General features: G+C 38.5%; 1 protein-coding gene and 1 long non-coding RNA gene across 3 annotated transcripts in view; one reads left to right on the top strand and one right to left on the bottom strand.

Annotated features, from left to right (window-relative positions):
* Positions 1 to 19649, bottom strand: part of mipol1 (mirror-image polydactyly 1) — a 59753-nt gene extending 40104 nt beyond the window's left edge. Inside the window, exons 1-3 of one of the 2 annotated variants that reach the window (XM_017302637.2) lie at positions 19500 to 19649; positions 11498 to 11589; positions 410 to 485 (exon numbers count right to left, since the gene is read on the bottom strand). In XM_017302637.2, the coding sequence (XP_017158126.1) occupies positions 410 to 485; positions 11498 to 11507 (86 nt within the window). In that variant the 5' untranslated portion in view covers positions 11508 to 11589; positions 19500 to 19649. Of the gene's footprint in view, positions 1 to 409; positions 486 to 11497; positions 11590 to 11729; positions 11896 to 19499 lie in introns of those variants that run through there. The other variant, XM_017302638.2, reaches the window with a different exon arrangement.
* Positions 19650 to 21821: 2172 nt separating this feature from the next.
* Positions 21822 to 24755, top strand: LOC145550082 (uncharacterized). The gene is made up of 2 exons (XR_014085928.1): positions 21822 to 23562; positions 24053 to 24755. It is a non-coding gene; the product is annotated as an uncharacterized LOC145550082 (long non-coding RNA).
* The last annotated feature ends 793 nt before the right edge of the window (positions 24756 to 25548 follow it).

The following is a 25548-nucleotide window of genomic DNA, read 5'->3' as shown; positions in this document are numbered from 1 at the left end:
CCATTGCAATATCACGCTGACAGTGAAGCTACCAGAGATCATTCAGGTATGGGGATCACTCACTACTTTGCCTGAAAGAACTGCTGTAAATAAAGAGCTGGGTTAAAATTCTCCAGCTTCAACATTTGACCCCCAAAATGTGTGCAGTCACTCAGAAGTGTCTCAAAGTAAAATTCGTACACCAACAGAGACTGATCCAGAAGCTGATATCCTGAGACGTCAGTGCTGTCAATACAAACACTTTCAATGAAGTTAATGAATTTCTCAACTAAAAATGTCTTAAGCTGCTAAAGTTTTGTATTAACAAACCGATAAGACAGCACTTAAACAGGAACGTGTGTGACGAACAAAATGTTTCATTTTTTGAAACTTTTGGCCATGACTGCAGATTGTGAGTGTGGTGCACCACCTGTTTGTGTTGCTAAGGTGATGCCTGGAAGGTGAAGGCAGGCGTTGGCGCAGCTCCTCGTTTACTTTGGGATTAACTAAAAAGAAAAAACTCACTGGTTAAAGACAAACTGACAAACTGCCCAGCTCCTAAAATCTGCAGTTTAAAATATCACTTCAGATTAGTTGTTATGATGAATATTTTTTTTACCTGCAGTAAAAAAATTAAAATTGTTAAATATTTCTGTTTATTCACATATGAGACATTTTTCCTGGAGGTTAAAGCTAACGGCTACACGGTGCCGTGCCTCAGTTCATGAACATATCAGTTCAAGTAAACACTATTTTACAAACTTTTCAGGTCTTTGTTTTTCATTAAAACAACAGATTTGAGATGCATTCTGTCCTGCAGTAGAGGTTTCATATGAGGGAGCCACTGTTAGCCATCTTTATGGTTGTCAGTCTGTTTTAAAGCTGGTTTTAACACTGTTGGTTTAACATGAAGTTAAACAAGCGATTATCTAGAGCAGGTAAGATACTGACTGCTCAAAACATATAGAAATGCTTTAAATAAATGTTCTGCTTACATCGTCTTTTGTCAGTCACATTATTTAAAGAGCCTGTCTAGATGTGCTTCTGAATAGAGGAAATAGTTTCTGATCTGAAAATCGTTTCTAAATTAAATTGTGACCCTAAAGATCAGAATCGAATCGCGTCTCTAATGCCTGGTTTAGAATAGTCTCTTGATAATCTCAGAGTTAAAATAATGATCTACAGATCCAGACTCTGTTTTTATAATCTATCCACACTCAGTACAGAGATGCTAAACTGGATCATGTTTATTAGTGTGCTCAAAATAACAGAAGAACTCTGCTTTTACAGGGACTCTTCACACACTCAGCAACTTGATCGACTGGAAGACTAGAAAAATAATATTTCCACTTCTCTTCTTATTCATTACATCAGGCTCTGAGTCAGACCTGGTAACACCATCAAAGCGTTTCTAAAGCCAGAGATTGTCGATCGGTCACAAAATTCTCATCATTATCTTTCTAGAAACAATAATAATTGGCTGAAATTAAACAGTACCACTCACTGATTATATTTGACTTTTTATTCCTAAATTTTCAGGTGAAAAACATGTCCGAAAATGCATGAGATTTTTAGAGTATACCTCATAAACATCGTTTTGGGCACACCGTGAAAATATGACTGACAACTGTTCTGTGTGAATCACTCAGGTTTACCACAACAAACCCCAGAGCTGGGGCTCCGGCTGAGCAGCAGCCGAATTGCAGTTAAAAAGACGTCTTTTCTTCTTCACTTTGAAACTTTTCTAATTTCCTGCCATCCTCTGCCTCCCCATGCTTCTGATCTTTTTGTGGACTCAGAGCTAATTGATCGCTGCAGTTCTCCTTATTATTCATGTACAATTACAGATGTGATAATGTGCTTAAATCCTTCTAAATGACCGTTCATGCCTCGCAATCGCTTTGAAGTCTCGTCCAAGTTCAAAAAATCTGCAGAAAAAAGGGAAAACACAAAGGCCAATCAGAGAGGCAATCTGCATAAACCAATCAGAGGAGAAGGGGGAAGACAAGGGGAGCTGTGCGTCCCCCTGCCTCCGCCCTTTATTTTTACGGAATATCAACTAAAGTCCATTAATTTTTTAAGCTGTATTTAATACATTTTGTTCTGAAAGTTTGGAGCTGTGAGTGCCGGGTGTTCCAGCTGACTGCATGAATATTAATGATGGTGTTACGATGATTAAAGAGGCTTCAAGTCAAATCCAACACAATCCGCCTGTGATCCGGCCCGCCGTCACCACACTGCCACCACGCCGCACATGAATTTAGATATGGACATTAAGCCAAGGATAGAGACGACACACACAGGAGCCTCACCCCTCCTTCTACTGATACCCCCCTCCGCACCACATACACGTATGCTGAAGAGAGAACATACAGTAAGTATGATTCACAACATGGATCCTGTCATGAATACCACAGCTTCAGACCCGAGGTTCGTCCTGTTATCCTGACAACCGAACAACACAACCAGTAGGCTTCACTTTCCATAGATAGGTTACTGAGAGAAAGCAGTTATATATTTTCAGTTACATACAACCATTTAAATGTTTCTCCACTGAATGCATGAGGTCCTATAAACCAATCAATCTCCTGCTGGTTTGTTAGCAGCTGCATGATTCCTAGAACTCTTCAGTCATGGTTGGATTCCAGATTCAAATATACAACCCTGATCCAAAGTTTAGGACTTACAATTATTCACATTTTAAAAGAGGCAGAATTATGTATTTTCCAGGCATACAGTGGCATTTCATAGCACAATCAAGTGACTACGTTATCTTCAATTGTTCTAAAAATGCTGTCTATATCGAATATGACTTTGTAATTTAATGCTTTGAAAATGGACCTCCGTCTCTTTAAAAACAGCTGCTCTTTCTGAAACTCCGCCTTCAGGAAATCATCACAAGGGTTAACGCTCCTCTGTTAACCCTTTAATAATATCTGAGAAGTAGCTTCTATAATGAGCTTAGCAGGTTGGGGGGTTCCACCAGGTGTTTGCCAATTGCTGCTGGCTAGTCTGAGGGAGTCAGGGGGGAGGGCTGCTCTGTGGGAGAACCTTGGAAACTGCAGCCGTGAGGAGGAGCTGCGCCTTGAAGGCGGGGCTAGGTCCAACCAGGCATTTTGCACAGCTGAACGGTTGTCATGGGGATTAAATTATTTCTCAAACATGCTTGAAAGAATCAGCGCAATACTTCAGGTATGTTTTTGATGACATAACATTATAACACGATGTAAAGCTCAAAAAGGTCAATTTTAAATGATACTGCCCCTTTAAGTAGGTTCTACTTTGAACTTTAAAATAAAATGATCATGTGTTTTTTCTTTAGTCGTAATGATTACTGTAACAGTGTAGTCACAACTCTGACTAAAATAAAAAAATAAATGAAAAAATTAGACAGTTACAGCTGATCCAGAATGCTGCTGCTGGTGTTCTGACTGAAGCAAGGAGGATAGAGAACATCACCCAGTTCTACAGTCCTTCACTGAGAGAGTAGACTTTAAAATACTGATGTTAGTTTATAAGTCACTGAACGGTTTAGCACCACAATATATTAAAGATCTGCTGTTGTCGTATCAACCTTCCAGACCCTCTCAGGGCTTCTGGTTCTGCTCTCCATCCAGAACCAGAATCAAACATGAAGAAGCAGCATTCAGATTTTATGCATCACAAATCTGGAACAAACTTCCTCAAAACAGCCAAAACACCTTTAAATCAGGATCACCTGTTTAGAGCTGCTTTTATTCTTAATAGCTAGAACACTGATAAATATATTTATGATTTTGATAATGGCATTTGACTAAATGCAATATTTACTGCTGTTTCCTAATTGGTTGATGTATCATGTTTATGGTGTAAAGCACTTTGAACTGCCTTGTTGCTAAAAGGAGCTACTCAAATAGCTTGACTTGATCAATTCTTTGGTCAATAGTTGCAAACATCTGATCAGCTCTGAGTTTTAAGCAGTTTTCATTAATCAACCTAATCTAGTTTTGTCGCTTGTTTCTTCCCTGATTCAAGATTAACTTTTTCATTCAGAACAACCTCAGATTATGCAGAAAGAATTTATGTTGCACCAGCTCACATACAAACATAAAACTTTCAGTACTGTTTTAAAAAGAGAAGCATGATAAACATAAAATAGTCGGTAAGCCAAAAGCCTCTAATGCATATTAACGCACGCACGCACGCACGCACGCACGCACAAACACACAAGATGCATTTTGAAGCTGTGCTTTCACCCTGGTTATGATCCGGCATCATGAAATCTATATGCTACCATTTCTTCCTCAGTCTCAGTCTGAGCTTTTTACTCTTTTTACTTAAATTTTTATGACATTTTAAAAATAAGTCATATTTACAATAAAAATGACTTTGTGGAACCTGTTTTGTTCACTTCATGTTTAAACAACTTCAGCACCCGATAAAGATTTTTACAGAAAATGCTGAAATCAGCAGTGTATTTTTCCAATGTCAATGTATATTAAAAGTAATAAGACTCTACAAATGCACCAGCCAGCTGTGAGTGGAAAAAGACACAGCTAAACCTGTGATGCATTTCGATAAGGTCAGAAACGAAGAAAATTCTTTAGTGAGAATGTTTGTTTGCGCTTCAGATTCAACAATGTTTCATAGAAGATGGATTCTCATCCACAAATGACCTTTAATAAAATGTTGAACAATCAAAGAATCACTTCAAATTAAACTAAATAGTTCAACCTCAACATATTGTTACAGACTGAAATATTCATACATGTTGACATTTTAAAATTATACTACTATTATTGTTGTTATGCAACCAAAAAAGTTTGTTTCGGACAGGAAATGAGACGTGGATCTGTCAAAAGATCATAAAATTACAAACGGGGTTTCGATTTACAAAGAACTAAAATTATGGCTGCTTTTAATTGACGTTCTGTTCAATTTATCCCCTTCTAGAAAAAAAATTACTGAAAACATCTTTATGGATATTACATGATATTTTGATGATTTATCACTGATGATCAGATTTGCAGAATCCTCATTCTCACAGTCTGACATCATAACAGAACCAGCACTTCCTGTCTCAGCTCAGGGTTACATAAAACATTTCAGAAGTCACACAGTCCCTACTGTGAAGTATGGGGGCGGCAGCATCATGATGCAGGGATGTTTAACAGAGAGAGGTTGATGCACTCTGCAAAATAGATGGCATCATGAGGAATATTGGTGAAAATTATGTAATCATACAGACAACAGGTTCTGGTTCCTTAAATATTGAAATAAGAAAATTAGCAAAAATAAATCCCACCATTGTAAAATTAATTCGGCCAAAGGAAACATTTCCAAATCAGTTTAAAACAACATGAAATGTTTGAAACAAATACTTGAATTAGATACAACTGTCAGGCTAGTAACCGTTTTATACTCAGCTAGCTGCTGAGCAGTGTTAAAGCAGTGAAAATAATGCAATATATCCAGAATTCATGTAGTTCAGTTTATGTTTCCCCATACTGTTCTCACCAAAAACAGAAATACATGCAGACGGTGGAGTTACCCTCCATCTCCTCTATAGTCTAACTCTTTGTCCAGCTGCTATAGCATTAGGTATAATTGTAGAAAATGTGGCTGCTTTGTTCTTATGACAAAGATTCCTTCGAATCCTCTGGTCTGAAAACACTTTCGTCGACACCAGTCATCCTCAAGGACACAGAAGTCTGGTTCTGATGAGGCAGAGGTTCTGGTTGGATAGAGGGTTAAAGGTGTGAAGGGCAGCGCTGGGTAGAATGGATGAGGGGTCAGAGTTCAACTTTTGGTACTTCTCAATGAATAGAAGTCAATTCACTGTTCTGAAAAAGCATAGCAGAGAAAGCTTGCATGTGCGTGTGTGTGTGCATGTGCACCAGGTTCTTATGTCCTTGTGGGGATCTATTTCTGTCTACAATGTGGGGTTGTGGGGACCACTGGTCCTTGTGGGGACATTTTCTTGGTCCCCATGAAGGGAAATTCATTTTGGCAATGGGGATTGCGTGTGCGTGTGCGCACACGTGCATGCGAGTGCATGTAGACACTTTAGAGTTAGCGGTTAAGTTTACAGGTATGCTGTGGATTAAAGTTTTGGTTAAGGTTACAAACAAACTAATGGGGAGGGTTAGGGAACGGGTTTGGGTTAGACATCAGTGCAGTTAGTAAAATAAATGGAAGCCAATACAAAGTCCTAATATGGGCAGAAATGCGAACTTGCGTGTGTGCGTGGGTGTGTGTGTGTTTGTATTTGTAGACCACCCACTTAGCAGATTAAAGCCTGTTCATACAATCGTCTCCTCTCTCTCTCCTCTTATTCACTCTTTAGTCTGCTTTGGTCAATAAATTAAAGCTCTTAAACACACTGTGCATGTATGCGAGTGTGTGCGCGCGTTCACATGTGTGTGTGTGCGTTCTCGATGAAAAAGGAACCTTTGATAGATCCCAGCTCAAAGGTCCTACACTTTTAAAGCTGGCACCTGGTTTGTTTCGGATTATTAGACTTTATTTTTGGTGGACTGTTTCTGAACACTATAGGAACTATTTGTCAAGCCTCTCAACTCTCTGGATCATACCAACATGCCGTTTTAAAAATGTTGTCATCTTTGACTCAAACGTCCTTTAAATTAGAGTTGGGATCTGGTAACATTTGGTGGTCTTGGATCAACAACAAGCTGAGGTAACAGATCCATCCAATAACCAAGACTTATTTGTCCTCCATGCAGAATGTCCTATCTTGACTCACTGCACTTTGATTTTATTTGTGAGTGGAGAGCTGGGCCGGTCTCTCTGGTACAGTAATGGACCATCTCAAGTCTAACCTAAAGAGATTGAGATAGAGATTTCTTTGTTTCTATAGACAACTTGTCATCAGAGCAGACAGAAGTCACAAATGGGGTACCCCAAGGTTCAAATCTAGGACTCCTCTTATTTAATATCTATAAGCTCCTACTATCTTAGGTTATAACAAGAAATAAGATTAGTTACCATACGCATATGACACACACCTCTACATTATGAATCAATTCAAAACGGAATTTTTCAGCTGAACAGAAACAAAAATTAAATTATCTTTGGACCTAAAGAGGAACAATCTAGAGACAACGCACAGCTTCAGTTATTACAGCTAGAAACTAGAGATCATGCTGAAATCTGGTTGTATTGATTGGCTACAACCTGAACCTTTAGAGACACATAAAGACTGTTACAAAGTCAGCTTTCTGTCACCTGAACAACATTTGTAGGATTAAAGGGTTTGATGTCTCAGCAAGATCTAGAGCAGTGTTTTTCAACCACTGTGCCGTGGCACACTAGTGTACCGTGAGTGATCGTCAGGTGTGCCGTGGAAATTATCCAATTTCACCTACCGTACTTTCCGGACTATAAACTGCAACTTTTTTCAAAAAATTTGAAGGTACGGTTTATAGTATGGTGAGCTCATAGTCTGGAAAATACAGTAATTGGTCTTAAAAGATTTTTTGAAAACAAATCATCTTCAAATAATGCCATCTTTGAGTATCTTTGCTGTAGTAGTCACTAGCGGTGTAATCGTGTAATTTTATTATCACTAGATGGCAGTAGGTACAGAGCATTTTACATTAAAACAAGAGAATTAGTGATGCATGAATGTTAATACATTCATGCATCACACACGACAGTGTTGTGGCACTGTTCAGGTGTATTTTTGAAGTGGACATGTTAAGTGCAATTTCAAATAAGAAATGTAAAATATGATAAAAAATACATTTTTGTGTTTGATTCCTATTCAAGACACTTTGATAAGAATGACTATATATGTAATATAGCCGGCTACAGAGTATCTTTGTTTACATTTTTGGTTGGTGGTGTGCCTTGTGATTTTTTCAATTAAAACAATGCACCTTGGCTCAAAAAAGGTTGAAAAACATTGATCTAGAGAAACTCATCCATGTGTTTATCTTTAGTCACATTGATTACTGTATGGTTCTGCTCTGTTTACAGAACCAGAACCAAACATGGAGAAGCAGCATTCAGCTTCTATCCATCCATCCATCCATCCATTTTCTTTACACCCTTGTCCCTTGGTGGGATCGGGAGGGTTGCTGGTGCCTATCTCCAGCTAACGTTCCGGGCGAGAGGCGGGGTCACCCTGGACAGATCGCCAGTCTGTCGCAGCATTCAGCTTCTATGCACCACAAATCTGGAACAAACTTTCAGAAAACTGCAAAACAGCCAAAACACTGAGTTCCTTTAAATATAAACTAAAAATCCATTTGTTTAGAGTCTTTGATCAAGAAGAACTGAAAAAAAATATTTCAGCCTGGATTCCAACCTTCCATTGCCTCTTGTTTTCAAATATGATGTTTTTTTTCTTATTATTGTTAATTATGTTGCATTTTCATCATGTGCAGCACTATGAACTGGTTTGCTGCTAAAATCTGCTACACAACTAAGGTTGACTTGGAATTTTGTCAATAATGAAAAAGTTATTGAACTATTGGCTGTTAAAATATCCACAGTATGATGAAAAAAAGAAGAAAAGCTGAATTAGGTTGCATAAGGACAAATTCAAAGCAGAAAGACAAAACCACAGTTCAGCTCTTTACATTGTCTTGATATCATGCAGCCTGGCTTCTGACCAGACTGGAAATAATTACCTACATTATGATTTCAAATTATCTGAGCAAATGGAAGTTGTGTTTGCAAAAGAACAAGAACAAAAAGGTTTATAATAAATTGGTGTTAAGTAAAATATAGGGTAAAGCCTGGTTGGATCAACACACGTGTGCCAAACAGACCGAGCCTTGTTTTATACCTGAACAGCTGGAGAATGTTTATGTGCAGAACCGAGTGTGGACCTGTGGTCCGCTGTGCAGCTTTAAAACCCGACAGCACAGCAGCAGACATGTCTGCAGGATTCCCTCTGAGGAGACGGGATAGCCCAACAGCTCAGCTTTTAAGGTGCATTCAGGGACAACTTGTACACCGGACAGTGTACAAATCAAACAACTTCAAAGTGACGACTTTTTTTTATTCTCAACTAGCAATGCAAACTTATTGAAATATTTCTAAATGACCTTGACCCTCTTCACGTGGTTGTATTATTGCATAACTTATATACAATATCTGCTGATTTTCATTAATTAACTGAAAATCTCCAGTCAGTTCATTACAAGCATCTCTTCAAAGCTCTAATACATTGTAATAATAATGTAATGTAATGGTGTCTAGCAGTTAATAATGTAACTAGCCAATTTGAAAAACTCTTTCTTCACTACTGAATAAAAGTTAAACAGATTACTTCTCTTGATTATAGTGAGATTAAAACCAAGTTATGTACTAAAGCTGGGTTCCATTTAGGTTCCACTTATTTTCATAATCAGGCTTACACAAATGTGCAGTTTTGGTAATTTTTCTAGACAGAAACATGTTGAATATTGTTTACATTGCTGGTGTTGTTGCATCTAAAGAAAATAACATTTTAATCAAGACTAAAGCTGATGAGCTGAACCAACACATTCATTAAAAGGAGCAAGCAGACAATGAACTTAATCCATGTCTGTTATGTATTATAAAGTTTTAAATCTATGTTTCTGCTTAAACCTTTATAATACTTAAAGGCATTTCTGAGCACCTAGAAATGCTTGTTAATTATTGTATTAATAGTTAAACTCAAAATAAGTGCTTCCATTTTTCCAGAAATGTAAACGACTGCCTGCCTCACATAAACAAGACACCATTACTATACTAATGCTCCTATACTAATCTCCCGTCATAGCTAACCTACAGACGCCATGTTCCTGGACCGGGTTATAAAGTTGTAATTACAAATTTCATACCGATAATAACTACCTAATGCCATGCAAAAATCAGCCAGGTTCAACCTCACAGAATTCATCCCACAGTTGGTTTACTCCAGCTATGACCAGTAATAAGATGCAGTTGCAGTTCCACTGTGCTGCCAGCAGGAGCAGCAGCCGTTCCAGTAGCAGGAACTCGGCCTCAGCAGATGCTTGATAACAGAGATCATTTAGAGATACTGAGAGACCTGAGAGAAACTTAAAGCAATGTAAAAAAAAAAAAATCTGAAAAGTGTGGTGTACATTTCCACTCATCCCCCATGAGTCAATACTTTTGCTACAGGCTGATTAGCGGTTTTGCACATCTAGAAACTAGAATTTTGGCCCAATTTTGTTTTAAAAATTGACTTTATTTTGGCTACACTCATCTTTCCCTCAACTTACACAAGCTCCTGTCCTCCACCCAGAATGTTGCCGCCACCACTAGGTGTCACTGTAGGAATGGTGTGTTCAGTCGCTGTGTGGGTTTAGTTTTGCATCACACTAAAATGACCGTTCTCCACATCGCCGTTGTAAAATCCAAAAACTATGAATCGGACTTCTTGTGACTTTTTTTCCAGATTACACCACCTGAGCAGTGGATCTCTGCAGCTCATCCAGAGTTAGCACAGGCAGCTCCTGTTGTCCTACATTCTAACTTTACTTTAAACTTCTCCACTTCCTCCCTGGTCTGTTGCTGGCCTGCTTGGTCTGCATGGCGCCACTCACTGCCTGATGAACCTCTGAGGCCAGAAACACAACGGCTTTATTTACATTGTTTACAGATTGGGTGACCTCTAAAGACTACTGATAGATTTTATGTAGTCGGTGGTGTCGAGATTTTTGTCATATGGACTAAATTCTCAATTAATAAGTTATAATTCAGATAAATTTAACATCGAAACAAACATGCAATATTTGAATGAAACAGAGTAACGATGTTATCTGGAAAAGGGATCTTGCTTTGACATCTTATTAAAAAAGGCTTATAGCTTCCTATAAGTTGGTTTTTAGGGGTCAACTCTTCCAGTTTGGTCAGTAATAAATGCTGATGGCTCAACAACAACTGGATATGATCCCTCTTTCTTCAAATATACTTGCTGTATAAAGTCACATTTAATAAAATGTTGCTCCCAAGTCTGCATTTTGAGTAAAAGCTGGTGAATGTTTGTGGTTCTTTTTACAGAGAAAATTAAAGGAAAACTCATAGCTGATCTTTCCAAATATTTTCTATCTGAAATTTTAAAAAAATAAAAAAATCTTCCTCGAAAACATTAAAAGGTTTTTATCGGCATCATTCGATTGTATTTGGGATTAACAAAAACCATTGAAAGGGCCAGAAATGCCCCCTAGGCCACTCTTTGAACAATTTATGGGGTTTCGGATAAAAAGAGGCTGAATAGGATTTTTTGATTATTATTATTATTAAATAGATTATAAAAACCACACTGTACACAAAATCATGAAACGTTCCATTAAAACATATTCCAGGTTGACAAAATGTGAAACGTAAACAGTTCGGAGTGGAATCTAAAACTAAACTATTTCAAAAGAAGGAAGCCCAGTTCCAATCACAGTAGATCACCTACGGTGTCAGTGTAAAGCCGTTTGAAGGAGCACAGCGCCCCTACATGGACAAACTACTGCATTACAGATCTGATGAGTTACAGTGAGATTGCCATTGAAAACATGTGGGAATTTACCTCTGTACATATCCACCAGCGAGTCCCTGAGTTCCTTCTTGGAGGTCCATGATGGAGAACTGTAGACGTTTGGATCCTCTAAACTCTTTTCTCTGAAAAAAAAGAAAGAAAAGACATTAGATTCACAGTCAATCACAATTCCAACACTTGTGTGCGACATAAATTTTAAAACTGTACAAAACATATCACATGTTCATTTGTAAAAAAAAAAAATTAGAGACATCAAACATACCTGTAAGTAAAATATTTCAACAGCTATGATTTCAGAAATGGTCCAATCAGAAGTTAAAAGCGCCTGACTGCTCGATGGTCCACACCATCCTCTATCACCTCCTCTAACTACATCAAACTACCAGTACTCACAATATTCTCATGTTTGGCACACGGACTGAAAAGCAGCAAAGCAATATGAGCAAATATTGACTTCCTGTCTCCTTAAAGCATGGAGACTGGACCCAGTGTGGAACAAACACAGACAGGTCAGACCAGTTCACCTTCCAGTAAGACTGGTCACACTGCCGGATGAATCAGTTCACTACGCTGGTCCCCAGCTATGCCATACACGTGATCACATGACATTAGGTCACATGGACCCAGATACTTCCTGGATGTTGACTCTGTATCTCAGTAACTTAGTATTCTGTTAGCATATGGATCTCAGTCCAGGCCAGGTTTTCCAGTACCTTTGGCTAAAGAAAAGAACAAAAATGCAAAAATCTAAAACACTTCAGTCTTCAGTCATGTATGTAATTGCTTCATAATGCATAATTGCTTTATTACATATTAAAACAACCAAAATGCTGAAGTTCTTGGCCATTACATTACTGATGTCCAAACATTATCAGTGATGACTTCCTGTCATCCTTCAGTTTTCGGTCACCAGCAGTATATTATTCTGTGTTTGCTGCCAACAGATTAACCACGGAGAACACACCAGACAGGGTTTGGTTCTTACTCCAGCTGCTGCTGCAGATCACAGATCTTCTTCTTGGCTTTCTGCAAAGCAACCTGAACATCCACAGATCTGCTGCTGTAACTGTTAGACGCCATTACATGAAACAGACTTCTCCATGGCAACCCCCCTTCCCAACCCACACACAAAACATCACAAAATACCACTTCCAGGTCACACAGAAGGAAGCTGGGCTGGGATTGGCTGAGAGCCTGCTCCACTTTCAGGTTAAATATTAATGAGCTCACTGGATCGGAGCCACGTGACTCAGGTGTCGTGTTCAGACACATTTCTCATCTTGTTTGACAAATTGGTGAAGGTTTGCCTGGAGTTCTTTCTGTCCAAAACATGAAGACTGGTTTGAGTAAAACATGACAATGTCTTTGTTTCTAAATAGTTTCTTCAAGAGATACAAGATTTACTGGAAAGCTGTGGCATTCTCTCTACAACTCTTCCACATTATCTTTTGATGAAGGGACTCTATTGATGTACTGGTCAACCGTTTGTTGCCCAAAGAGCTCTGTACTGTGGGATCTGACACCAAGATATTAACAGCAGGTTTGAATTGAACCCTCCACAGATCAGACTTGTTTTTCCTGAACGTCCCAGAGATGCTTGTTTGGATTGGGAACTGAGGAATTTGGAATTTCCATCAAAATCTCAAGCTCTTTGATGAGCTCCCTTAAACATTCTTGAAGCATTTTAAGTTTGCTGCAAGCATCATTGTCCTGCTATGAGAAACCGTAGCCTTTAGGAAAGACCGTTTCTACGAATGGGCATACTTGGGCTGTAGCAATACCTTGGTTTTAAGAAGCATCAACATGGACAGTAAGACTCAAGGATTTCTAGCAGAACAACATCCATTCCATCACTGGTTACGCCCTCTAGTCTTTTTCCCCATACTGCATCCTACTGTCTTTTGTTCTGGGTAAGTGATGAACTCCCTGGAGAAAACCTGATTTATCAGTTATCCACTTCTGATGCCCATGTGTTGGTTGTTGCAGCGGTGGGAGTGTTCTGCATGAGCACCCTAGCTGGTCTGGCTATGTAGACCAGTGTTTTCTAAACCTTTTCAACATTTTAAACTACAGTAGATGGTCTCTAGGATCAGAACATACAGGCCAGCCTTCGCTAACTAAATGAATCTTGATGGCCGATGACCACGTTCATCTCTCTTCCTTCCTTGGACCAGTTTTCATAAATACCACTCCAAACTGAGAACATCCCGCTCCTTACAAGGGTTTGGTCACAATTTCACCCAAAACCCTCATTCTTTCAACAAACGATGCTTATATTCTGCCTAATATACCCATTGGTTAAAATCTCTCATCTTAAAGGCAAGGATATTTCACTTGGTTAAAGATCCACCCTGTCCTCATGACTGGATGTTTGTTGTACGAACTAAGATGAGAGCAATTCCACAGGAGGAAATGTGTCCAAATAACATTAGGCAAACACAAGCTGACAGACAGAAGACAACCAATGAATTATTGGGAAGTTTTTATTGATAATTAAAATAGACATTAGCTCAAAAAATTAAAACTCAAAAGATTCTCATCACATGTTTTTCTTCTCAATATCTTGAAGCAGTTTGTCCAGCAATGCAGCATCCACTCCGTGTTTCATCAAATATTGACCATTCAGGTGGAACACTGGGATGTCCCACTTGTACTTGTCCCACCACTGCCTGTTTTCTGGGAGACTGATGTCCACCTGCTGCAGGATGAACTACATGAAGCACAGAGAGACGGACAGGTCATCAACAGAAACCAAGGATGTAAATAATTACAGTAGAGGTGACTGATTATTACATGGCTTTTACGATGGTCAAACAAAAGAAAAGCTATGGCTACCATGTGATAATGGGGATGAGATAAACTTTGAAAACCTTAAAACAGACCTTTCCTGTTTGAACTATACGGTTTGGAGGTCTGCAGTCATCAACTCTGTAGGAAGTTGGTGACGTCAGCATCTTCCATCTCTGGGATTTTACATGACTGACCACTATGATTCCTTCCTCAGCCCTCAAGGAATCATAGTCTTAAATGGGAATAATTGCAAATTTTCTGTATTGAACTGAAGCTGCAAAATAAAGTGAACTGTGGTATATTTACTCAAGGTTATCATACATCCCATGTAGATGCATCGATCTGATAATAATATCTATATCCATTCCGATATTTTAAAAAATTCTAGATGGGATATTGGTGACAATGTGTGCAATCCATAAGGGCAGATCTATTCAGTCTAATTCTATGCTTCGTAGTCTGAACAACATCAAGCTTTATTATTTTTTACATTATAAAAAGGAAGCAAAGAAGGTTTGTTGAAGTTTATTTTTACATGTCTGACCACGGTAGTCAACCCGTTGGTTTAGTGAGTTTCAGTTTCTTTATCATTTATTTTCCATTGGCTGTTCTACTCCTAACTGCACTGACTGAACCAACATGATTGACCAAGCTTGTGAAGTTTTTTGTGTATTAAAGTGTGATATACTGGTACATTGTTGGTAAATAAATTTGTAATTCAGTACATTTAACACCTGTGTTTTAAAAAACATGTTTTAAGTCATTTCATCTTGGTTCTTCTGTATCAAATTGGTGTCAGCCGATGTTGAACCTCAAATCTCTATCGAAAGTGGAAAAAAAGTGGATTGGTGCTTCCCTACTCCCATGTCTACTGTGGCCTGGCCACTGAAACAGATTTGAGAGAAAACCAAATGTAGGTTGAGGGACATCAGAAATTAACTAGAAGTTGGTAGAAGAGTTAAATTCTCACCCTGTGTTTGAATGGCTGCAGCAGCTCTTTAGCTTCATCACACAGTGGACACGGATCCTGGAGAGAGAAAAGTCAATTTGAATTTATTCCTGTTTATAGGTCGTCTACAAACACTGTACATAAATACTAACAAGATGTATATATTTAACACCACTAAAGTAACAAACTAAATATTAGAGATGCACCGATCAGGGATTTTTACAACCTCAAGTTTTTATAAAGATTGAACCAATTTTAGCTTTCTATAGTTAATAATCTAAGTATTATTTATTTTATGTAAGCAGCCGAGGTGACTGTAAAACAGGGTCTTATGTAAAAAAAAATATAAAATGATTTTGATTTCACATTTACACTGACTGAGGGGCGCATTACTAACTGTAAACATCAGTCTCTGTGTCTATTAAAAAAAGATGTAGATCCTTACCTTGGCTAAAAGATTTCCAAAAAGCTGCCAACAGAAGAATCAAACAGAGTACCTTTGCTCTCATACATTCAGCCTCCCCTGGTTTCTATGGATACCAAATCACTCCTCCAATTTGACGAAAGCGTACAAAGAGCTGTCCTGAGGTGGGAGGCCCAAATGTCAGGTAAGAATCGATCAAAACCGCAAAAGTTTCAAAAACGCAAAGGAGCAAATTGACCAGTGTCTGTTCCAGTTATTGCTCTAACGGACCTGTTCTTCCTCTGCCTTGGTTTTTAAACACCAGAGTCAAATTTTCGGCTTTCATCCCTCAAAAACACCTTCCACATAGAAGAGTAGTGAGAGCAGCTCGAGCCGGCAGGTTGGCTCAGGTATGGTGTCTTTTCTGATTGGAAAAAAAAAAATCTGATTTTTGAGTTTCCAACCAAACTTTCACCAATCAGTTTGGTGAAAGTGAGTAAAAAAAAATAAAAAATCTTCCGATTCCAGTCAGTAGCCAATGTCACGGTGCATCTCTAATAGAAATGTTGTTTTCTATTATGAATGGAAAAAAATATGCTCACTCTGTGGGGTGAAATGATGCACTGGGTTTTGTGACAGTGTTACCTTTGTGAACAGAGTGAGAGTAGGTAAAGATCTGGATGAAAACATCCTGCAGAGCTGCAGAGCAGGACGGCCACACAATGTCCTGTGCATAGACATCCTGTCTGAGAACAGAGATGTTAAAGGGGTTAATTCCAGGCAAGAGGCAATGCTCTTGAATTTTTACACACTGAACCAAGCTTCCTTCGAGACCTGAATGAACATTACATTTGCAGAAAGTTTCTGGTGATATTTTTGGGTCATTGTTCTGTTGAGGAACACATGGCTGCCATGTTTCAAACACCTCAGGATTTATTTGAGGTGCTATGAGCTTTACTCAGAGCAGGATGTTTGGCAGCTGGCGCAGGTTCACCATGATTCCTCCAAACATACAGCTTAACACTGGGAGAGGAGTGGGGGAGGTGGGGGTGAGACACTCAATCTTTCTGTAATTGGGGCATTAATCTTTTTAGACATTTGTCTTGGCCAGAGTTCTAATCCATCAGTGGATCTACTGGGTGAGAGCCCAGTAGATCCACTGGACTTTCACAGTACCAAGGTAGTTCCTAAACAGCCTAACCAGTACCGTTTTATTGAGGTGACTGGCGTCTTCTAGAACTTGGCAAAGTGGTGATACATCCTATAGTTTTGAATATTCGTCAATCCATCACCCACAATCACTTCCAGTCATATTTTTCCCATATATCCAGGATCAGGTTCAAGGATAATGGGTCCAGGATGAAAAGACAAATCCTTGTTAACAACAATACTCTCCGTCAACAACAACACTCTCCAGTTTATTCTTGGGGCCAATGCAAAGAAGCAGCAGCTCAACTCTGAGCTCTAGTGTCCTAAGGTGTCTGGCACCTCTACAGATGAAGCTCCTTTCAGGCACCAACAACCAGGATCTTGTTCACTGTACATGAGAGTGGGAACATAAATAGACTAGAAAGTCAAAAGTTTCACTTTTTGGCCAGCCATTCCCTCATACAAACAAACCAGAACAAAGCCTGGAATCCTGCAGACCGAGACAGAAACCATCGGTTCATCTCCCGCTTTAATCTACCGTCACTCAAGAGCAAGAAATCAAGATACTTAAACTCCTCCACCAGAGGGAGCAGTCCACTTATCCAGTCAAGAACCATGGCCTCAATCTTAGAGCAGCTCCAGTGTACACCGAAGGTCATGGTCTGAAGACGGCAACAGAAACACACCATGTGCAGAAGGCAGAGACGACACCCTGATCTTCTCACACCAGACACTCTCCTTTCTACAGCCACGCCTTGAGATCCTGTCCATGAACCTCCAGGAGACAAGGGACACACACACACACACACACACACACACACACACATCAGGAGTCCATCACACACCGGGAGCAAGTTTGACTTCCTTTTGAGAGTACAGCACAACTCTTGCTTTGATTTATACAAGGAGAAGTTAGCGTAGGTTCAGGCTCTTTCAGGTTAAAAAAACATTCTGGAACCTTCAGTTCTACTTATTTATGTGGACTGGAGAGAAATCCAACAAGGAGGATTTTATTAAGTATGATAAATGCGCTACGCGCACACACACACTTTCTGGTTATATTACCATATTATATTGTTGTCCCAGTAATTTTTAAAAAATCTAAAAATCAAACAAATACAGAGAGTGTAAAAAAAAACTTAGTCAAATTTGCAGATGAAGTGTAACATTTACTGAAAAAAAAAAACTATATTCTTTGGGTAACGCTGCATTGACAAACAGCCCAGTCCTTTGAATTTACACAGGACGAAAAATGGGATTTTCGTCAGCTATTGACACCTTGTTCTGCCGTGCGCATGGAGATCGAGGGCTTTCGGCAAGAAGTTTTTGTCAGAGTCAAACACTGCCAAAAATGGTCAAAAACGCTGTGTGTCTGTGTTCCCCCATCACCCTCTCCCCTTGTGCCTAGCAGAGGTTTTCGTATTTAAATGAAGTTGCTGAGTGCCATACAAATGCAAATCAACTGTTGAGCACCGCCTTTTGACTCTTATTCATTTTATAGCTAATTCTTTTTAATTTCTGTTCACCATAAAGAAGTATGTTTGGAGAAAACGATCCATCTTATCCATTAAAATATATATTACATTAGGAACCGATATTCTAGCCGGCCATGTTTAGGAGGGGTGGCCCGATGTGACAGGCAGTAGCATGAAGTTTGTTGATAATCATCAACAAAGGAGATCACTTATTGATCCTCATTTACACTCCAATGCACCAGCACAGTATTCTGGAATTAGCCATGCATGTGCTGTCAACAGGCCAGCCAGCTCTGGCACACATCCCATCATCCAACATCATTAAACTGTGAGTCAAATTCAGATCAAGAAGAGGAAAAATTAATAAATTCAAACAATGTTGAATGGAATCGTGATTTCTTTAAGCCTGCTTTGTGTTGTCAGGCAATTAATTGCAGCCAATTGCTGCAGCAATTAATCTGCCACAGCTTTTAGTGTGGCAGATAAATTGAACCATGTTAAAATGTGATTAGTCACATTTCATTACTGATTTTAAGTCATATTCCACATAGGATCAAGTTGGTTTGGATAGCTTTTTTACGTAATAAATACAACTTTAGATTTACTCAAGTTAGCTGTGATATAACATTTTAATTGCTAATATAATAAAAGTGAGACGAAAAAAATTGTTTTACTTATTTGCATTATTGTTGTCAGCTTTATTCGGTCTGTATTTTTGGTTGTGTTTGGACCCGGGCAGCAGCCGCCACACGCTGCTGTCCGAGATGAACGTCTGGAATTCCTTCCATTCCTTCCAACCAGCTCTGTGGTTGGAATGATTTCTGCCCACCAGCAGCTGCAACAGCAATGAGAGTCTAAAAAGTCTGTTAACTGCAGATTCGGTCGCAGAATTAGGCTTGTGTTAAATAAAGTCGTTCTTGTGTTTTTCTGCCACATATTGAAGCAGCTGACTGAGAGCCTTCCAGCAGGAGCAATTTCAGAACTGTTGTAGTTTAACAGACTGAAATACATCCGGAGGTTTGTTTCAGTCGCGGTGCTTTAAGCAACAGTTTCAGGATGGGGACAGACTGGAACAGCTGTCGCGAAATGCGACCTTCTCTGTCCGGTTTTACACACTAACTGCTGGGTCAGGAAAGTCACCGGAGTCAGCTGCGCCTCTTTTGGAGCCACAATGGCTGCAGGACTCTGCTCTACTCGGGTCTACAGCTCACAGCCAGAGGAGCCTGCCCGGTGGAACAACAACAGCAGCGGCTGGAAAGCTTTTACCTGTTTAGTGAGGTCCTTCCTCTGCTCCCTGTCTGCTGCCAGCGGTGTTTGGAAACGTGATATACCAACAACCATGCACGGCCACATGGAGAAGAAGAAGAAAAGCAGAACGAGTGTTCCACAGTGAACGACGGGCTCCCTCTGCTGGCCTTAAAAAGCACAATATGAGCGAGTAACTAACCGGTGGGTCATTTTGATTGAAATTGTGGACTTTATTTTCACTCGTGGAGTATTTTCAAGAAATGATTAGAGAAAATGACTTTTTTAGGGAGCAGCCAGGTGCTTTTTGTTGGCTCTACTGACCTTTGTCTGACAGTGAAATGACAGGAATGTTGGTTATGAGAGAGGGGAAAGGTCAAAAGGCTGTGATTCAAGCCTGTGACGGCTGCTTCAAGGACTGAGGCCTCAGGACAGGGGTACTTATGTACTAAGAAAATGGGAAAACATGCGGGAAATAATCCAAGATTGGGATTAGAATCCAGGGCATCTGCATCGATTACTATGGCCTTTGCATAATCATCCCTTTAATCAGAATTTTTCTTCCATGTGCAGCCAGGTGCCCTGTTATATTCTACAAAGAACCTTGTAGGACATAACAAGGTGCTGTCTGTCAGGACAGATTTGTCAAACTATCTGTCAGGACGGGCTGCACAGTGGCGCAGTTGGTAGAGCTGTTGCCTTGCAGCAAGAAGGTTCTGGGTTCAATTCCCAGCCCTGGTCTTTCTGCATGGAGTTTGCATGTTCTCCCTGTGCATGCGTGGGTTTTCTCTGGGTACTCCGGTTTCCTCCCACAGTCCAAAAACATGACTGTCAGGTTAATTGGCCTCTCTAAATTGTCCCTAGGTGTGAGAGTGTGTGTGCATGGTTGTGTGTCTCTGTGTTGCCCTGCGACAGACTGGCGACCTGTCCAGGGTGACCCCGCCTCTCGCCCGGAACGTTAGCTGGAGATGGGCACCAGCAACCCTCCTGACCCCACTGAGGGACAAGGGTGAAAGAAAATGGATGAATGGATGGATCTGTCAGGACACCGGCCATTGAGAACTGGAGATGGACCCCCAGGATTTCCAAGGTTCCCATCAACTCTGACCATATTCTTTGTTTCTGCCATCTGCTTTATCTATTGTTAACATTAACTATAATCTGTGTTTCTTTATTTTCCAGTAAAACACTTCTGAAAAACCGTATACGAATGATGCTACATTTAAAAACTTGCTTTGCCCTTCTGAGGACAACCTTCCCCCAGCATCATATCATCCCCTCCGTCTTTCACCACTGGGATGGTGTTACGTTCAGGAACAGAGAAATGTGTTTTGTTTTACTCAAAGTGGCGAGAAAAAAAACAAAAATCCTTCTGTCCAAGACATTTCATATTTCATGAGAACTCAAAGGCAGAACTCCTGGGACGTTGTCATAGATCCCTCTTACTTTAACATTTGTATATAATAGTTGTTGGACACTGAGCAAGAGAATGTTCTGCCCAGAATACGTCTAAAGAAAAAGCTGGAACAATTCCCAAACCAGAGCACCCTTCTCTTTCCCACCACACCCAGTGTTTTGCATTTATGTTGATTCTTCTAACATCCATTCCCTCACTTTCTGCATTATTTATCACTTATTACCAGTGACTCAACATTTCAACATATGCTGTGTTGTGTAGAAGACCAGAGAAATCCTGGTAAATACTTCACTTATTACAGTTAGCAGACAGACTTTTTTATTACCCTGATTTATCCCTGGAGAAACTGGGTCTTTCCATTGAAACACAGTTGTGTTCAAAATAGTGAGTGCATCTTAAACCTCTTAGAGCATTATTTATTCCCTTTGGGAACGCTGACCAGTTTACTCCAAGTTCAAACTGCTCAAACTATTTGAGCAGTTTGAACATTAAACTGCTCAAATAGTTCACCAGACAAACTCAGCATTTTTCTTCACAAACATTTTCTGTATGGATGGAAAATGTTTAAAAATGTAGATTTTTGTGTGAATCACTGAACAAATATCCATTTATCCATTGTTCCTGAGAAAAGCATCCTGGAATGCTTTTCTGACCCACTTCTAACACCAGTCAGCAGGTATTTAGCAGGTTCCCCAACCCTGGTCCTGAAGGCACACTGCCCTGCGTGTTTCAGGTCAGTGGTCTCAAACTGTCCGGTTAGAGACAGTCCTATACACTATAGTTAAATGGTGAAACTGCGTCTTGAGCAGTTTCTACAGAGCTCTGCTAACGTAAGCTGAAGCAGAAGAGACATCTAAAAGTTGCAGGACACCGGCTTGAGAAAAATTACGATTTGAGACAAGTGCTTTTGACAATTCTCTGCTTCTACACTGCAAAAACTGAAATCTTAGTAAGATTAAATATCTTAAATTAAGGAGATTTTTCTTGTTTTCTTTCTGACAAGATAATTTTTCTCACCAAGAGGGATTTATGTTAGAATATTTTTCTTATTTTAAGTGTTTTTGTACTTAATTATCTCAGTAAGATATAAAAGCTTAATATTAAGAAAATATTACTTATTATGAGTAAATATGTGCTAGAATCTAGAATATCAATATTTACCAATCAAACTTCAAGTCTAGAACTTATTTTATATAAGTAAAAATTTCTTATTTCAAGCACATAAAGCGAAATCACATACTTAATGAAATGTCTTCAGATAATTAAAACAGACTATGTCCAAATGGAATCCTTTGTGTTATTGACAATGAAAAATAAAAACCCCTATGAACTTATACTCTTGTATAAGTTGGCAGAGTGTACTGGAAATTATAATTTAATATTTAAACGGTTGACATTTAACACAACAATTTCAGAGACAATATCAGTTTATATATCAAGATAATTCTTGGCATGTTTCCATCTGCTAAGGACCTTCTTAATCTGATCTTCTTGATGCAAGATGTGGGAGCTCTTACTGACATGTCATGAAATTTCTATTGATGTGTGATTTGAAATGGCTGGTATTCCACACAATGAGATTAGAATCAACAATATTGATTAGCTCAATGTCATGATAAATATTTTAACTTTTGGTTTATATTTCAAATTCTTACTTTATAAGTTATTAATATTAGTTTGAACAATATTTTATTGTTCAAACTAACAATAACAAGTAGTCCTTGTTTGATTTAATTATGACATCATACAATCCAAATGGGAAAGCGCCCAAAATGGCAGTGAGATAGTATTAATGTTCGATACAACAGATTTTCTTTCCGATCCGATACCGAGTAAAATTTAAGCTGGTATTGGCAATACAGATCCCATACTTTGTGCAAAGACAGTTAATTTGTTTCTTAATTAAATAAAAAATAAATGTAATCCATATCTTGGCTTCATAAAAAGAACACAATGTACTCTAATGCACTCATTTTAAACTCAGAAGTACATTGAGAACAATCTCGTTTACTATAAACTATTTTAATTCAGCTGAAATATACAAAACATGTGAAAATCGAGTTGCAAACTAAAAAAAAGAAAATTAGTAAAGTAATAACCCTACTAAATACATCCTTGTTTAATTATTAAAACTACTATAAAATGACAGCTGAAATAGCTCCATGTCACTTTTTTTTATAATCTGTCAACATGTTCATTTCTGAGTGAGTGAGCGTCAGCAGCACGCTGCGCTTGGGCATTACGTCCTTACACATTACATACTTACCAAGCGGAAGAAAAAGTAGTTCCCATTAACAACGTTTCATTTAGGCAAGATCTCAATAATTTAGTTACTTTTTAACGTACTCTAGTTAATCTACATTATCTAAAATTACTAAAGTGTTGAAAGTATTGATCCTTGGATCTGACAATAGATTTTAAAGAATTAAGTTCTGGTATCGGAAGAATCGATATTTCAGTATCAATCCGCACATCACTAACGGCAACGCCAGAGATCATTTAACTGCCCTGATTAACGGTTGATTCAGTTGCAACAGCCTAACTAAGCTTTTATCTACTGTACTTTTATAAGATTTTCTTTTGGCAAATTCTCTAATCTCGGTTGGACATGAATGACGATGGAGGACTTTTTTACGTGTATAGACCCTACAGCTGCTGTACTCAGAGGTAAGTTTAAAGTTGTCTGTCTTTCTAAGATAAGCTAACTGAAGCTAGTTAGCATGTCGTGAAATGCCAATTTTCATCCGCGGTTAAAGAGCCGTTCTTGTAAATATGAGCTTTGAACAGTTATTAACCACAATAGCTGTGGCTTAAAAATAATATCGACACGAGTTCTTGGTAGCTTCCATTTTTTAACATAGCTAAGGTGGCTTCTCATATAGCTTCTGATTCGGGAAATGGTTAAAGGGCAATTCCGCCTAGTATTTCACTAACTTTGAGGGTGTTTTATGTGCTGTAATTTAAAAACTTAAATGCAATGAGTCTACAAGGTTAGATATTCCACACTGTTACCAGAATATTTTAAACACTATTTTTGATTGGTGAATTTAAGTAGTCCTTGTTTGATTAAATTAAAATAACTTTCTTGTCATCTTGAATTCATGCAATATTGTAATGGAGCACATGAACTAAAATAAGACTTGTTTTATTTTTCAAGTAAACCAAACTGTTGCCATGGTGAAGCCTATGCCAGACACATCGTCAATCACGTATTGCACCATCTAAAAGAAACTTTGGGAATTGCAAGTGACGGCGTCCTTCACATTCTTGAGGTAAGAAATTTATGATACTGATTCATCATTACACTGATTAGTCCCTAAAACGTGGTTTGTTTTGTGATTGTTTTTCTGTCTGTGCTCCAATTAGCAGATGACCCAACAACTTCAAACAAGACCACTTTTCAGCTCTGCGGTGATCGTGAAACCAACTTTCTACTGGCCATTGGAACCATGCCTGCCCTGATCTTCTGAAAGGAGGACATCATAGCTACTACACTTTTCAGCATCCGTGTGTGGGGCCACTCCTCTCTGTGCTGCTGACAGACGTCTTGAGAACGGCGTCCGTAACTGAGGCAAGACTTCCACATATAAAAGGCTATGGCTGATAGGAAGAAGTTCATTGCGGAGGAAGCTCCTATTGTTGACATCTAATCCCAAGATTTTTTTTTGCTTTGGACAATTTGGTTTGCTTGACTCTTAGGGCATCTTATGAGTGCGGCAGATGTGTCAGATCGATATTGTTCTGTCATTTTACAGGATTGTTTCAGAATCAGATGCCCATCCAGACTTTAAATTCTGACCAGTAGTCATGTTTTATTGTGTTTATGTGAAACTTAAATGTAATAAAGATGTTAAAAGTAATTGAACTTATGTCTTCATTTCAGCAAGCCAATAACATCTCTTGTTCCAGTATTCACAGGATCAATTTTTGGATGTTTGTCTTAGCATAAGAACCTTGAGTAAAGCTGTGACAAAATATATATTTTAATCCTATGCAACAATAAAAATAAACTAGATTTAAGTATATCACTGCAAAAAGTCCCCTTTCAAAAACAAGAAAAAAAAGTACAAAAATAGGGTATAATTTTCTTAAAATAAGAAAAATTATCTGCCAACAGAACAAGAAAATTTATCTTGTCAAGATTTTCCAAAACAAGAAAAAATATCTAACCAAGATAAACCTACAAATATCTTAAAATTAGTGTATTTGTACTTAAAACAAGCCAATTTTACTAATACAAATAGAATATATGAGATTTATTTTCTTAATACATAGAACATTTTCCTTAAAATAAGAAAATTTTACGCTATTTCAAGAAATTCAGTGTCAAGTAACATTTTCTTTACTTGAGATAATTTTTCTTAAAATAAGATAATATATCTTACTCGTATAAGTAAAATTGGCTTGTTTTAAGTACAAATACACTAATTTTAAGATATTGTAGGTTTATCTTGGTTAGATATTTTTTCTTGTTTTAGAAAATCTTGACAAGATAAATTTTCTTGTTCTGTTGGCAGATAATTTTTCTTATTTTAAGAAAATTATACCCTATTTTTGTACTTTTTTTTCTTGTTTTTGAAAGGGGACTTTTTGCAGTGTATACATCAGATTAAGATGATTACTGTTCATCAAATGCCTGTTAATCAGCCATCA

Source organism: Poecilia reticulata, chromosome 22 (genome assembly GCF_904066995.2).
Source record: "Poecilia reticulata chromosome 22, P_reticulata-male-v2, whole genome shotgun sequence".
NCBI classification, from domain to species: domain Eukaryota; kingdom Metazoa; phylum Chordata; class Actinopteri; order Cyprinodontiformes; family Poeciliidae; genus Poecilia; species Poecilia reticulata.
The sequence above is the reverse complement of the archived record's forward strand: the minus strand, read 5'-3'. Positions and strand labels throughout refer to the sequence as shown.